Below are 13,793 nucleotides of genomic sequence, written 5' to 3'. Positions count from 1 at the left end.
ATGTAATCATTGTATTTTGAAGTTATTAGATAACTGCCCAAATTAAAAACTTTGAATACATTTATTATTGAATTGTGGAATATTCAGATCACCTCCCGTTATTAAAAGTAATTTCACATCAAAGTATGATCCTGGATTTCTTCTGATTCTAATCAATCAAACAATTTTGTAGCTTATTTTTCTAAGTAACTTTTGTTTTGACCCTCTTTTGTGGAGACATTAAGTTAAAAAAAGAGCTTTATCAGAAAATTATCTTACTGTTCCTTCAGAGTAGAGTCCCTCTAAGCTGAAATTCTATAGACATAGTTTTAAAAAGCAGATACCTGTATGTGGTAAAATAGTCAATAACAGCAACATTTTATGGGTTCATCATCAGTTTTTTCCCCAAAAAACAAAGCCTGTCATACTGCTTCTTTAGTGTTGGAATAATTAATAATAATTAACCTGGAGTTGTTAAAATCTGAGAAATCATTATAATAGAGTTAAGGTGTTCCATTGATGAAAATCAGCAACATGGGAAGAGCTCGTCCCTGTTCTCTAATGTTGTCTTCCACTTGCCTTGAGGAAGGTCATTGTTGCCCACGGTTACCAGAGGATAAAGGGATGGAAGGGTGGGTGGTGAAACAGGTGATGGGGATTAAGGAGTGGTCCTTGTGACGAGCACCCGGTGATGTGTGGAAGTGTTGGATTACTATGTTGTACACCTGAAACCAATATAGTACTGTGTTAATTAACTGGAATGAAAATAAAAACTTAAAAAAAAAAGGAAGGTCATTGTTTATAGTGTTAGATGATCTGAAAACTGCAAAGCTCCATTCATCTTTCACAAAAGCAAAGAACTAGAGAAGCAACTGCCAAGATGTCCGGTTCAAATAATCTAGGTATGTCAAATGACTGCTTAGCTCCAGAATCATCTTTCATAACATTAATATCAGGATTTATAACAAGTAAGACAAGGTTAAATGATCTTCTTTTATGAACTACAAAAATGCAAGTTTATTAATCTGCAATAGGATTTTCATTTGTGTCACTCTTTTACATTTACATATCTCATTTGGAAATACTTCAAAAATGCGTGAGCTTTAAATAATGATATTATTGAAGGCATCTATTAATATTGTGAGCCATAAAGTCAAAATGAAACTCTCTTCCTTATGTACAATAAGCTTTTCCAATGATGGTATAAAATGGTGCTTAGACAGTGTTACATTTGCCGAGGTTGTTCCAAGGCAGAAAATGGTCTTAACACCACTTTTTGAAAGTAAATATTTTGTTACTTGATTATTTAAATGTCCTCTATGACCTAAGATGTATTTTTAGGCATGAATCTCACTTAGAATCAGTGGAGAGTGGACTCCTGGATCTTTAATAATATAAAAAATTAAAAATAGCATTTTAAATCATTGTAATGTCTTAATATATTTTCTATTTACACCTTCTTCATGATTGTCAGTAATATTTCAAGTAAATATGGGTAGTGCTTAAGAATATGTGAAATACTTTCATTGTCTGTTCTTCCAAAATATATGGAAACTACATATGATTAAATAATCAGAGCTCTTTCAATTCTCTTGGGCTAAACTCTGACATCACTATTAGGCAAAAATCACACAGTTCCCTCCTCCACTGAAGCCAAATATCTCTGGCTTCACATTAGAAGAATGTTGGAAGACAAGAAGAATCTGTTGTCCCTCAGTGTTTGGTGTTTGGCTTTCCCCAAGAGATCATTAGTAACCCAGCAGGTCCCCAGCTGCCATAAAGATATAATTTTAATTGGTTTATATTAATACTAGGTATACTCTTAAGGCTCAATAAATGTTAAATGGACTATTACATTTTGTTTGGGTATAAACCTTGGTAAGAAAAATAAAGCATTATTTTCACCACCATTTTTGGTCATCATTCACCCAAATTTACCTTTTCTTTCCCTGTAACTCAGCAACCTTCCCATTATCCAGGCACCAGGCAGAGTTACTGTTGTTAAATTTCTGACAGCTTTTTCATTACAGACTCTGTTTTTCAAGAGGCAGGTTAACTAAGTGATTTTGATTTGTGCCAAGCTAAGACATGGGATAGACACTTGAAAACCATTCTCTTGTTTTCATGAGATTTCATTTGAACTTATTTGTCCTACTTGATCTAAATACACAAAGGAAAAAAACCCAAATCCTAAAATCCATGCTGTTTCTCATTCATGCGTTGGTATAACTGAACAAAAGAACAGTAAATTCTGTAATTGTGTCTTTTTTTTAAAAAACTTTCATAGCACAAGGTTGTTGCTGAGAAAAGTATTAACAGCCATTTGTTTTATATTATATATAAGCATATAATATAAATATAACATATATTATCTCATATGTGAGATAATGGTAAGACTCCTTTATTTTATAAAATAAATGTTATTTGCATTTGTTGAGAGGGTGACTATTTATTTTAAAATGTTTCTCATCCTAAAAAAGAACTCATATTTCCTGTAGAAAACTTACAGAATGCAAATAAAAAAGAGAACTGTTTAAAACCAACATACCAAATAATATCATAGTGACTTTCAATCTCTATGTCTAGTCTCTCTTCCTTGTAATCTTAGAAGCTTCTTCTGGAAAGCATTCCCTGACTACCCTTTCCCCTCTTCCACATAGAGCCACCACAGTGTAATTCGTTATACCTTGATTTTTCCATTCTATCCATCCACTTCATATACAATTCCATGGAGTCTGGCATCCACCCCACTGTTTTATTAAAATGTCTCTGTTGAAGTTTCCAGTAAGTCTCTTCATCATTTTCTAAGTACCATTTTCTCTGCCTTCCTTGTCCTTGATGTCTACTGTGATTTGCTTCATGACTGAAAATCTAACTTAGATGCCATGGAGCTACCTAATTTTCTTCTCTTCTTACATTTGCAACTAACCCCTGTCTCTTGCCTTCACGTCTCTTGTTCTTCCTTTAGTTTGCCCTATACATTTATACTGCTTTCATTTGTAAATAGCAGAATAACCACCTGACAGTGGTATAAACTACCAAGATATTTATGAATTATTTAACAAGAAGTCCAGAGGTTGGCGGTCCAAGGGCTCCTTTGGTGGGTCAAACAGGAAATCAAAAATCTAGGGGCTTTCCTCTGTTCTTTGCCTGTGAGGGGTATCTTGTCTCCTAGTCACCAGATGTTCAATTAGCTCTAAGAAGCAGGAAGCTGAGATAAAAAGACCTCTTTGCTCCTATAGTTCTTGCCTTTAACTAGGAAAAATAATGTTCATCAGAAATTTCCTTACATCTCATTGGCCAGAAATGGATCTTAGGCCCACTCCTATTTGACAGGAAAGGGAAATGATCGCCATGCTTAGGCCAAATATGATTCATGCTTTGGTGCTGGCACAATGGCCCCAGATGCAATTAGACTTAGGGTGGGAAGGAAGAGCCCTTGACCATGAAATAGATCATGGGCTGCTCTGCTTGCCTATTAACTATGGCTGCTCCTAAAGACTTAGTTTTTTTTCCCTCTACAACTCAAAGTCTCTGAGATTCCATTCATCTTATTCCCAGAAGGGGTTGTGGAAAACAGCTGGGATACAAAAATGGTGTATAAACAACAATCTTATTGCCCTAATAAAGATTTTCCCAATGAGACTCACATTTTTAAAATAAGTCTTCTAATTATTGTGTGTGTGTGTGTCTTGAACCAAAGAAAAAATCATGCTAATCTTTTCTGCAAAATTTACCTTCACCTTCTTTCTGCTCACTATCCTCCTACTCTGGTTGCAATCTCTTGAAACCTTCACCATTATGGCAGAACTCTATGTGTTTCTCTTTCTTACCTTTCTCTTGCTTCTCTGTGCTTGCTTCCTCTGGTCTGATGTTCTTCAATGTCCTAACATTTTTCCTATTACATACAATATAAACACTACTGCTAGAGTTTGAGGTCTTTGGCTAAACTTTTTTTTCCTATCTAAACCAAATGCCAACTTCTCCTTAGTAATATGAGCTCTCTTCTTTCTAGTTTCTTCTATGAACTTGCATGTCATTCAGTGTTCATTCTAATACCTCATGTAGGCTGTGCTGTTGCCCTTAGCTGGGAAGTTTGACTTTGCTCCTCTTACGCCATTTCAAACAGTGCTGAATTACCCAACAAGTGGGCCAAGTAGGTAAGGGTACCTTACCTACCAGTAAGGTAAGTTACTTAATTCTTTGGTCTGAGTGGAGTTCACAAACCTACTCTGCATTGTTTCACCCTCCTGATGGCATTAAAGTACTTTATTTATGCTTGATTAAGTTATAATTCTTTCCATATTCTAGCCTTGCCATAACTCCTAAGGTCATTTTATAAGTGTAGGAACTATGTAAAATAACCTAGTTCTGTATAGTTGCATTGAATGCTCATTAAATACTTAATGATGCATCGATTTTTAAATAATTTAAACCACTTATACTATGTTTTTACCCATTCTTCCTTCACCTCCAACATCTTTTTTTTTAAAGATTTTATTTATTTATTTGAGAAAGAGAGAATGAGAGAGAGAGAGAGAGAGAGAGAGAGAGAGCATGAGAGGGGGGAGGGGCAGAGGGAGAAGCTGACTCCCTGCTGAGCAGGGAGCCAGATGAAGGAAGGACTCGATCCTGGGACTCCAGGATCATGACCTGAGCCGAAGGCAGTCAATTAACCAACTGAGCCACCCAGGCGCCCCCAACATCTTTTTTATTGCTTTACCCCTTGCTCAGGAGTGTACAATGCTTATCACCTGGCAATGATAGAAACAGAAGTTCGAATGAAGTCATGTCAAAATCATAGAAATAATGACTGGGTTACAGCAATTTCTAATCATACCCATCTTATCCTTTTCCCACAAAGAGTAGATTTTGTTCTCATTTTGATTTCAGACTTGGAGGAAAATGAATTCAGTGACTTAAGGTCAGACAGTACAATACCATGAAGACAAAAACCGTGTGAAAAATTTGAGAAAAACGTGTATGTGACTTGTTTTTGGAAAGAAATGTTTAGTTATGGAGTTTTGAAGAAGAGAAAGTCAATTTGTAAACAAGTCAGCCTTATATTTTTAAGCATTTCCATGGCTTAAATGCGGTTGTATCTTATATTTGAGTCCCTTTTCAGTGGAGTAAGAGAGGAGGAATTAAAGAGAGGAAGAAGATGTACCTAACATGTTGTGATGATAATAGAATGACTTAAATTTCATGATTCATTCTGGTCATTAACAGCCATCATCAGAAAAACATCTGCATGTGTGGCTTTATAGGGGAGCTCCATACAACTGGACATTACCCTACAGCAATTTTTGAGTAATGTGCTGGCCTAAATACATTTGACCATGGAAGTGAGTAAGCATTATTATTATTATTATTTTTTGTCTTGGATTTAACTACCTTAGTAGTTGCAGAAGCTTTGGGTCTCCACACCAGCTTCTGCTTAGCAGAGTTCATTAACATAAGAAAGTCAATAAGAAATTAGCCTACCCTGAATTTTCATTTTTATTCCATTTCACAAAACTTGAGTGTAAGATGGGAAGAAAGTGAGTCAGTTCCCCAGTGGAGAATTCTGTTAACTTGGAAGAAAATGTTTAAGTCCAGTATGTGAGACTGGGGAGAGGGAAGGAAGAAATCACTCTCCTCCCTAGTATCTTCCTTAGTGCACCCCACTGACCCCTGCTCTCTCATTTCCCCATTGCTTCCCTGTTATGTTTCTTCTCCTTAGCTTTCCTGTTCCTCCACACACTAGAACCTAAGCATAAGGATTTCTGATCCAAGATTATGTAATACTTGAAATTAAAAAGGGTGAAATTTATGAGTCCAAAACCAAAAATTACAAAAATAATAATAATAAACTACTGGTCCCCGTGTGCACAAACTGTCTTTAGAAAATAAAAAACAAAGCCAAACAGAGACAAGACCATTAATTACAGCGATGATTGTGCTCTGAATGTCAGGGGCTCCCCGTATGTTTATTTCTACGCGGGCTTTGTGTTTCAGTAGGTCATAAATTGTTGCTCATATTTAGAGGAACAATTGGAATTGCGTGGTCCTTTAAGTCCACAAAAGCATAGTTTAATACCACATATGTTAATGACTTAAAATACTTCGCCTTTCTAGATTACTTACTTAAGTCATTAAAGGAAACGTTTCGGATCAGTATGAAGGATGTGAAGGGAGTGAGAAAACAGAACCGCTTCCTTTTTTCCCCTTTTTCTTCTACCCAGTAGCAAGAGATCCAGTCCAGGTTTTGCCTTCGACTCTGCCTCCGAATTTCGGCTGTGCTCACTGTAGCACGTTTCTCTCTCTCCCCTCCTTTCTCCTTCCCTCTAGCCTCCAGTGTCTGTCTCCGGGATTTCGCTCTTCCTATTTCAGGAGGACTCTCACAGGCTCCCTCAGCCTGTGTGAAGCTGAGGTTTCCCCTGGATTCCGTTTATCCCCAACACATACCTCCACGCACACGCGTCCCCAAGAACCCGCGCTCGCCCCGACACACACTCGCACTCGCCTGTCCAGCTCCCTCTCCGGGAGAGCCGCGGGCGCGCGTTCCCACCTTCGCCGCACGCTCGGGCGAGCCGAGCTCGCAGCGCTCTACGATTCTGCGGCTCGGAAGTCGGATCGCGGCTCTGAACCCCCAGGGTGGTTTTTTAAAACATTTCTGTGCCTCCTCTCCCTCGTTTTTTATTGCACCGTTTTCGACCTGGGGGGCTAGAGGAGCTAGGCGGCTGCTTCCCCAGCCAGCCCTGGTTGGCTTGCCATCCTCCATCTGGCTTATAAAAGTTTGCTGAGCGCAGTCCAGAGGGCTGCGCTGCTCGTCCCCTCGGCTGGCGGAAGGGGGTGACGCTGGGCAGCGGCGAGGAGCGCGCCGCTGGCTCTGGCGGGCTTTCGGCTCGAGGGGCAAGGTGAAGAGCGCACGGGCCCTGGGGTTTACCGAGCTGGATTTGCACGTTGCACCATGCCTTCTTGGATCGGGGCTGTGATTCTTCCCCTCTCCGGGCTGCTGCTGTCCCTGCCGGCCGGGGCGGAGGTGAAGGCTCGGAGCTGCGGCGAGGTCCGCCAGGCGTACGGTGCCAAGGGATTCAGCCTGGCGGACATTCCCTACCAGGAGATCGCAGGTAAGCGCGGGCGCGCGGCCCAGCAGGCTGCAGCCCTCGGCGGCCGTCCGTCCCCCGGGCCGCCCGGCGCCCTCCTTCTTCCCCCCCTGTTGCTGAGTTGTTGGTGTTCACTTTCTGTCAGGGCTCTCCCGGACGCCGGCGGATGCTCTGGCGGCTGCTCCCGCGGGGAAGGTGTGCGTGTCAGCTGCCTCATTGTGTGCACACGCGGGAGCGTCCGCCCGCCCTCCCTCGGCTCTGGCGCCCCCGCGCCCCCTTCGTTGTGGGCTCGGGCCGGGCCGGCCGGGGAGCCCGGGACACCCGGGGGCGGCCGCGGCGCGAGGGCAGGTCGCCGAGCGGGGCGCCCAGCCCGCGCCTCTCGCTCAGGCAAACTTGGAAGAACTGCGGCCACAGTTTGCCCAGCGCCACAGTCTGAGTGGCGCCTTCCCCACTCCCGCCCTCGCGCCGGCGGGGGCGGTGGAGAGACGCGGAGGGCTCCCCTCGCCGCTCGCTCTGCTCCCCGGATCCTTCCGGGAGGCAGAACGCACGGCGCCCGGCCCGGGGGCGGGCGAGGCGGGGCGACCCCACCGCGGGGGACCCGGCCTTCGGACGTCTGCAGTTCCGGGCTGGTTTGGGGAGTTCACGGGCTGCCAGTTTCGGGCTTGGGGCGGGCTTTCGCGTTACGGGTTCTCAGTGCTTTCCCGATTGCGGTTGGTCACTCGCGGTTCGGGGGACACCCCCGGCACCCGGCGCGGCGCCGGGGCCTGAGCGCGCTCGCCCGCCCGCCTGTTCTCAGAAGCTGCTCCAACTTAAGCGAGTGGCTCACTAGTGGGTTTGTCCCGACGTCCCCGGACCCCGCGTGCCGGGCCACTAGCATTCCTGCTCCGAGAGCTCGAGAGCCCCCACCCCCTTTCTCGGCGCCAGTGTGTGGATCGCACTCGAGCTGCAACAACTTGCGCAGCAGCCCGAGTGCGTGTTTTCCGGCTCTTAGCTCCAACCGAATGGGGAGCTTCTCTGGGGCTCTGTGAATGAAACGTGTCGGGGAGAGATAATCCTGTGGCTGCGAGAGAGCATAGCTGAGGGAGGCAGAGAGAGGCCAGGAGATGCTGCGAGGGCGCGGGCTGCTCAAACCCGTCCGTTGAAGTCCTCGGTGACCTCAGATGGTCAAATCAAAACGCTACATTTCACCAGCCTCTCTGCATTTCGCCAAAGAGCTGGTCGCCGAGTGAAAGCTTTTTGCAGATATCTTAAAACATCATAGTTTCGATATGTCATGCAATTGCTGTTTTATTACGGTTGATCTACAAACTCTACAAGTGAAGGTTTTTACTTATACCGAAATGAACACATTTATAGAAATTTAGGCATTGGAGGGAAAAAAAAAAAGCCCATACACAACGCTAACAGCGCCGAGCGTGATACACAGGGAGCCTTTTTCAATTCTGAGCCAGACGTAGCCAGCCTCTGGTGAGTCGGAGGCGGAACCTGTGGTGAATTATAAGACTACTTTTCTATCCCTGTCACTTCTCCCTTTTCCAGAACTCCTTAATTTTTTAATCAGTGAAGAGAGAGCTACTGCCCCCACAGCTCCTTAAGTTTCTTTAACTCTCCTTCCCCTTTGTCTACTGTTATTTCATTCTTTTTAATTAATTGATAAGGATCAGCTTTGCTTTTTTTCTCCTCCCCAAATCTCAGGGAGTTCAACTTTTAAAGGTTTTATGGTATGGCTCACTACTTCTAGGAACGTTTTCTCCTCTAACCTGGGCTTTTTCAAATTGTATCTTTTAAACACACAGATATTTCCCAGCATGATTTCAGATATGATCTCAGAGAAGAAAATAGTTAAGTATTTTTAAATTGCTTCAGTACTCTTTAGTGGATTATGGGAATTTCAGGAGGCTGCACTTCATCCTTGGCATGATGCAAATCTCCTTAATATCAAAATGAAGGTTTTCAGGGTAAATAATTTCTGTACTCACCATTTACTTTCCTGAAAACATTTCCAGTGGTTAAAATAAATCCTTTAGTAGATTTTTAACTACAGGGTTTTTTTTTTTTTTCCCCTTTTACCTCCACCTCTTGACAATCACAGTGTTCACTAATTAGCTATGAAGTTCTGAAACGTGCACTATTGTTAAAATCACTTTCTAGGACTAAGGGTACTGTTGACTTTGTCTTAACCCTGGTGTGCTTTGATGCTGGTGGAAATGATCAAGATACAGGTCACTGTGGGGTCAGAGGCACATCTGATAGGGAAACAAATGAAGTAAAAGGTAAGTGTGTGTGTATGTATATATTTATGTGTATATGTGTAATCTTTTTAAAGTGAACTACTCAATGCTACATGTTGTTGGAATAATCGCTTAGGAAAGCTGTCCCATTATTAAATGAAAACACTCATATGCTCTTCCCTAGTTCCTGATACTATTTACATTTCATTATCTAGTATGTGGTGGTTATCCTTTCTTTAAACTCCTTTTTCATCCTTTGCCTTGTTTGGATTTTTAATGGTTTGCTTGAGAAATAGCATATGCCATCAGTCGGCCAGGGCACATGAATTTTAAAGCAACTGCTGTTCATAATTTAGATTCATGAGAGCTGTTTCTAACTGAAAGATATTTGCAGGTAGCTTGCCTGGTAAAATAACTGAGAAGTAATAAGGACATTATGTTTCATCATGACATTATTAAAGTTCTACTCAGAAGTCACAATTGTGAAATAGTGTTGCCCTTTCCTATTCTAGGATAAAAGGGAGTTCTTCAAACTCAATAGATGAGGGGCTGTGATGGGTAATATATAAAGTTATGCTCTCAGAGAGTGCTTGGGAGGCCTTTAAGGGGCAGGTTGCACCATTAATCTTCACTCAGCCCTGATCTTAAGCCATCCCAGGCAGATCAGATAGACTATCCGTCCTTGTTTGAAAGACCTCCAAAGGAGAAGACCCAGGAGCCCCACTCAGCCATCCATTCTAATACTTAGTAATTCTTGTGGTATCGAAATGTTTCCAGATAACTAGCCCAAAGCCTTCCCAGTGTGCTCACTTATTTTCTTCTGTTCTGTCTTCTGGGAAGATACTGAGCAGTGGATCATCAAGTTCTATGTTAGGAATGTTATTTTGATCAAAGGTAGGTATGAAACATTCCAGTCTTTTCTTTGAGCATCCATAATATTATCTCATTTTCCAACCCAACTCATCTTGATGGCTCTAAACTTCTAAAAGGACTCAACAACTGAAAAGAGTATCTGCTTGAAAGACTGGGCAATTAGAGAATGTTTTTTTATGCTTACTGTGCCACTATGCCTTGAGCCTTCTTGGAGTCATTAATTATAACTCCTTGTAGCTGACTAATGGTGACTTATTGGCCTGCATGCCCACGTTTTTTTCATTAGTTATGTAATTCAGCTGTATTTAACAATCCCTTATTTGGAAATTACTACAGGCCGAGCACCTGTTTAAAAAACATTACCTGCTTCTAAAACATTAGATGCTGCCTTATTGACTCCTTTTAATAATTTTATAGATATCGTCATAATCCCCATTTTATAGATGAAAAGACTGAGCAGCAGAGAGACTCAAATATTTAACTTGCCCAGGGATGACTCAGCTAGAAAGTGGTGAGGCTAGAATTCCAACTCAGGAGTTCTGACTCCAGGTACCAGAGTCCTAGACTTAATCCTGCCTCCTGCCATTCTGTATTTGTTGAATGAATGCGTGCAAAATCAATTCTTTCTTCATCTACTAGGTACATAGTCTGGTATTATCAATCACCATATGTATTCCCTCACAGTTTGTGCTGCATATTTTTCTATTTACTTGCAATATCTATAATTTTTCAAAATCACTTTGAAATGTATGTTCTCAGGAATTAACCATGCTACCGTCACTGAATTGATCATGTACTTATGTGTTTTCCTGATTTTTTTTTATTGTATCTCTGTAGCTATATAAAAGATGGAAACTAAAGAATACGTATTGGTATTTTTCAGTATACCAGGCCTGCATGAATAATGGGTTAGTGCAACAAAGTTTGCTATAGGAAGTTATCACAGGGGTAGAGGGAGGAGGGAATCTATCTTCATAGATTAGGAAAAAATATAATTGTTTTCTCAGTATTTGTCCCTTTTTGTGTCTCGGGTGTTTTGAGAGCTGGGCTACAGGTGGATATTAAAGCATTAAACTCTTTCCCATCTCTTGAATATGAATTTAGCTCAATACTCTAAAAGTTTATCCCAAAATCAAATTAAGAAAATATTCTCTTCTATTCTGCTGATATACTAGTGACTTTTTTCAGTCCTTCTTTATTGCTTTCAAATTTCAGGATATGTGATGCTTCATTTTACCTGATCTTTGTCCAACAGTCCTTTCCTTTCTTTGGTGGGTTTCCCAAGGAACCTGTCCTCCCTCCCTCTGTTCCCTCAGCAAACTAACTTATTTAATACATTCGCCATTAAACACAATTTTTTTTTATCAGTTTGTAGCTATTACATTAACATAAACAGAAAAAGTGTTTGGTAACTCTTACTCTTTTATAGACACATTAAATATCCTACTTTGAAATAAATTATTTAATTTCCATTTAACTGTCTGCTTCGTAGATTTCTGATTTCTTTGTCCTCTCTTGAGTTAGCTGATGTCTTTAAAATCCTTTCAAAGAACAGTGTGAGAGGTATAAATGAGTTAGCTGAACTTCAATTTTTTTTTTTTTTAATGATTTGTCGAGTCACTGGATTTCTAAAAGAATCCCATTAATTCCAGGTATCAAAGCAACCTAAAATCTGGGCTATTAGGAGTGCCACTTGTTAAACTCTTGATTTCGGAATTAATTTTAGAATGCTCCTTGCAAACAGAGCTATCTTAGCTGATTTAATTAGAGGATAATATGTCATCATTGAGAACAAGAGTTCATTTGAGTTGACTTTTTTTACATAAAACTCACATCTTTTAACCGTGCCACATGGTAATTGCTGGTGAGTAGAAATGTAGGCTGCTATCAAAAGTGATTTAAAATATACAGCATTATGTCCTTTAAAGTATTATAGTATAAACATTGTTGTAATTTATGTAAGAGTGTGAGTAATGTCCTTTCACAATTATGGGTGAGTTTTATGAACACTTATAAAATACAAAATTATTGAGTCCTTTAAACCAAATGACTTACAATTCAGTCACTAGATTTGTATAGAAATATGAGTTTAGGATAGAAATTGTATTAAGGGAATTGTTGATAAAATTGTTTATTAGCTTAAAGCCGATCAGTAACATCTCTAAGACTGCTTTTCCCCCCTTAATTCATGTCTCTCAAAAGACTTCTAGCAAGGCTAGTTGTCTTGACAGTTTAAACAGAATACTGAATATTCTTTTAAACTTGTTGCTTATATCTCTTTGCAGACCAAATTCTGCTCCATTAAATTCTTTAGCTGGCACATAATTCTACTTTAAGTAGTTTCATAGACTTCTTTAGTATTAATCACTTTTCACTTATTTATGTGCCAGTCTTTGAAAGTGTAACTGCCTCACTGGGATGCCATATCTGTAAATAAAAGGTTTCATAGCAGTAAGTCTTGGATAAAGGTTTAAAATTCTAATAATCCTGAATGGAAGTACTTAAGAGTTTTTAATAACTTTGGATGAAAAATATTTTTTTAAACAAATGTACCAAAGAAAAATAGAAACTTGATTCCATATTTAAACATTATCCAGGCTACTGATTTATTTTTATAACTCATTCTCTATTTCCTTTAGGTGTCTTTTTTTCCATTCATCCAATAAGTATTTCTTGTATACCTACTATGTTTAATTCACTTTGCTAGGTGCTATGTATAGGGCCTCAGTGGATTTTAATCCCAGCAGGGAAGCAGAAATTAAGAGCACCATTCACAATGAATGGCTGAGATTATGACAGGCCATGAAAGCATTTAATAGGAGTATCTGATCTCATCACAGCATCTGGGAATGCTTCCTTGAGGAAGAGCAATGGACAATAGGCTCTGAAGCATGAGTACGTAGTTAGTACCGTATGGTTAGAAGACCCTGAAAACATGAGAGGACTTTTAGAACCTGGGGAAAACAGCAGTGAATGGAAAGTCCCATGAGACTACGGGAGAGCCTGTGGGCCAGGTTAATACACTGTCCAAAGATGGCCCATGCATGTTGGGCCTATGCGGTTTACCTTTTCACTGCAAGTATGGACCCTTAGCTCTAAATTAACCTGTGGGTGCTAAACTCAAGTTTTTTCAACATCCGGTTGTTTTAAACACAGCCCAAAGAAAATAGACTTTTAACCATTTAAAGCCTGTCTCTTTTGTGTACCCTGCAAAACTGCATAAGGCCTGCTGGTCATTTATAGGATGAATCTGGGACCTAAAAAAACTCCCAAGTTGCTGCCCTCTCCACCCTGTGGCTGAGCAACATAGCCTAGATACTTAATTCCCCTCCCCTCTCCTGGGAGTTCCCTGAACCTCCTCCCCTTCTGGTCCTGGCTCCTCTGTTACGTCTGTCAGACCTCAAGCAATGAGGGACTTCCCCTCCCATGCAACCTGTCTAGTGCCACCAAATTAAAGCTCTCCATGTCCTGCTGCCACCTCCCGGTCCTGTATCTTGCCTTAATCAGCCCCGAACTCCCTGGAGCTCCTGCAGTGACCTTGGTTGGCCTTCAGCCTCTGGCAGTGAGAAGCTATTGAAGAAGTGTTCCAATCAGGATTGGACTTGATTTGAAATATTACTTT

The 13,793-nt window shown here is 41.0% G+C and overlaps 1 protein-coding gene across 1 annotated transcript in view; it reads left to right on the top strand.

The window, feature by feature from the left end:
- Positions 1-6,931: 6,931 nt before the first annotated feature.
- Positions 6,932-13,793, top strand: part of GPC6 (glypican 6) — a 1,077,716-nt gene continuing 1,070,854 nt past the window's right edge. Inside the window, exon 1 of the mRNA XM_027590888.2 lies at positions 6,932-7,091. Within this exon, the coding sequence (XP_027446689.1) occupies positions 6,932-7,091 (160 nt within the window). The remainder of the gene's footprint in view (positions 7,092-13,793) is intronic.

The sequence above is a fragment of the Zalophus californianus genome, chromosome 3 (assembly GCF_009762305.2).
Source record: "Zalophus californianus isolate mZalCal1 chromosome 3, mZalCal1.pri.v2, whole genome shotgun sequence".
Lineage (NCBI taxonomy): Eukaryota > Metazoa > Chordata > Mammalia > Carnivora > Otariidae > Zalophus > Zalophus californianus.
Note: the sequence above shows the minus strand (reverse complement) of the source record. Positions and strands in the feature narration are given on the sequence as shown.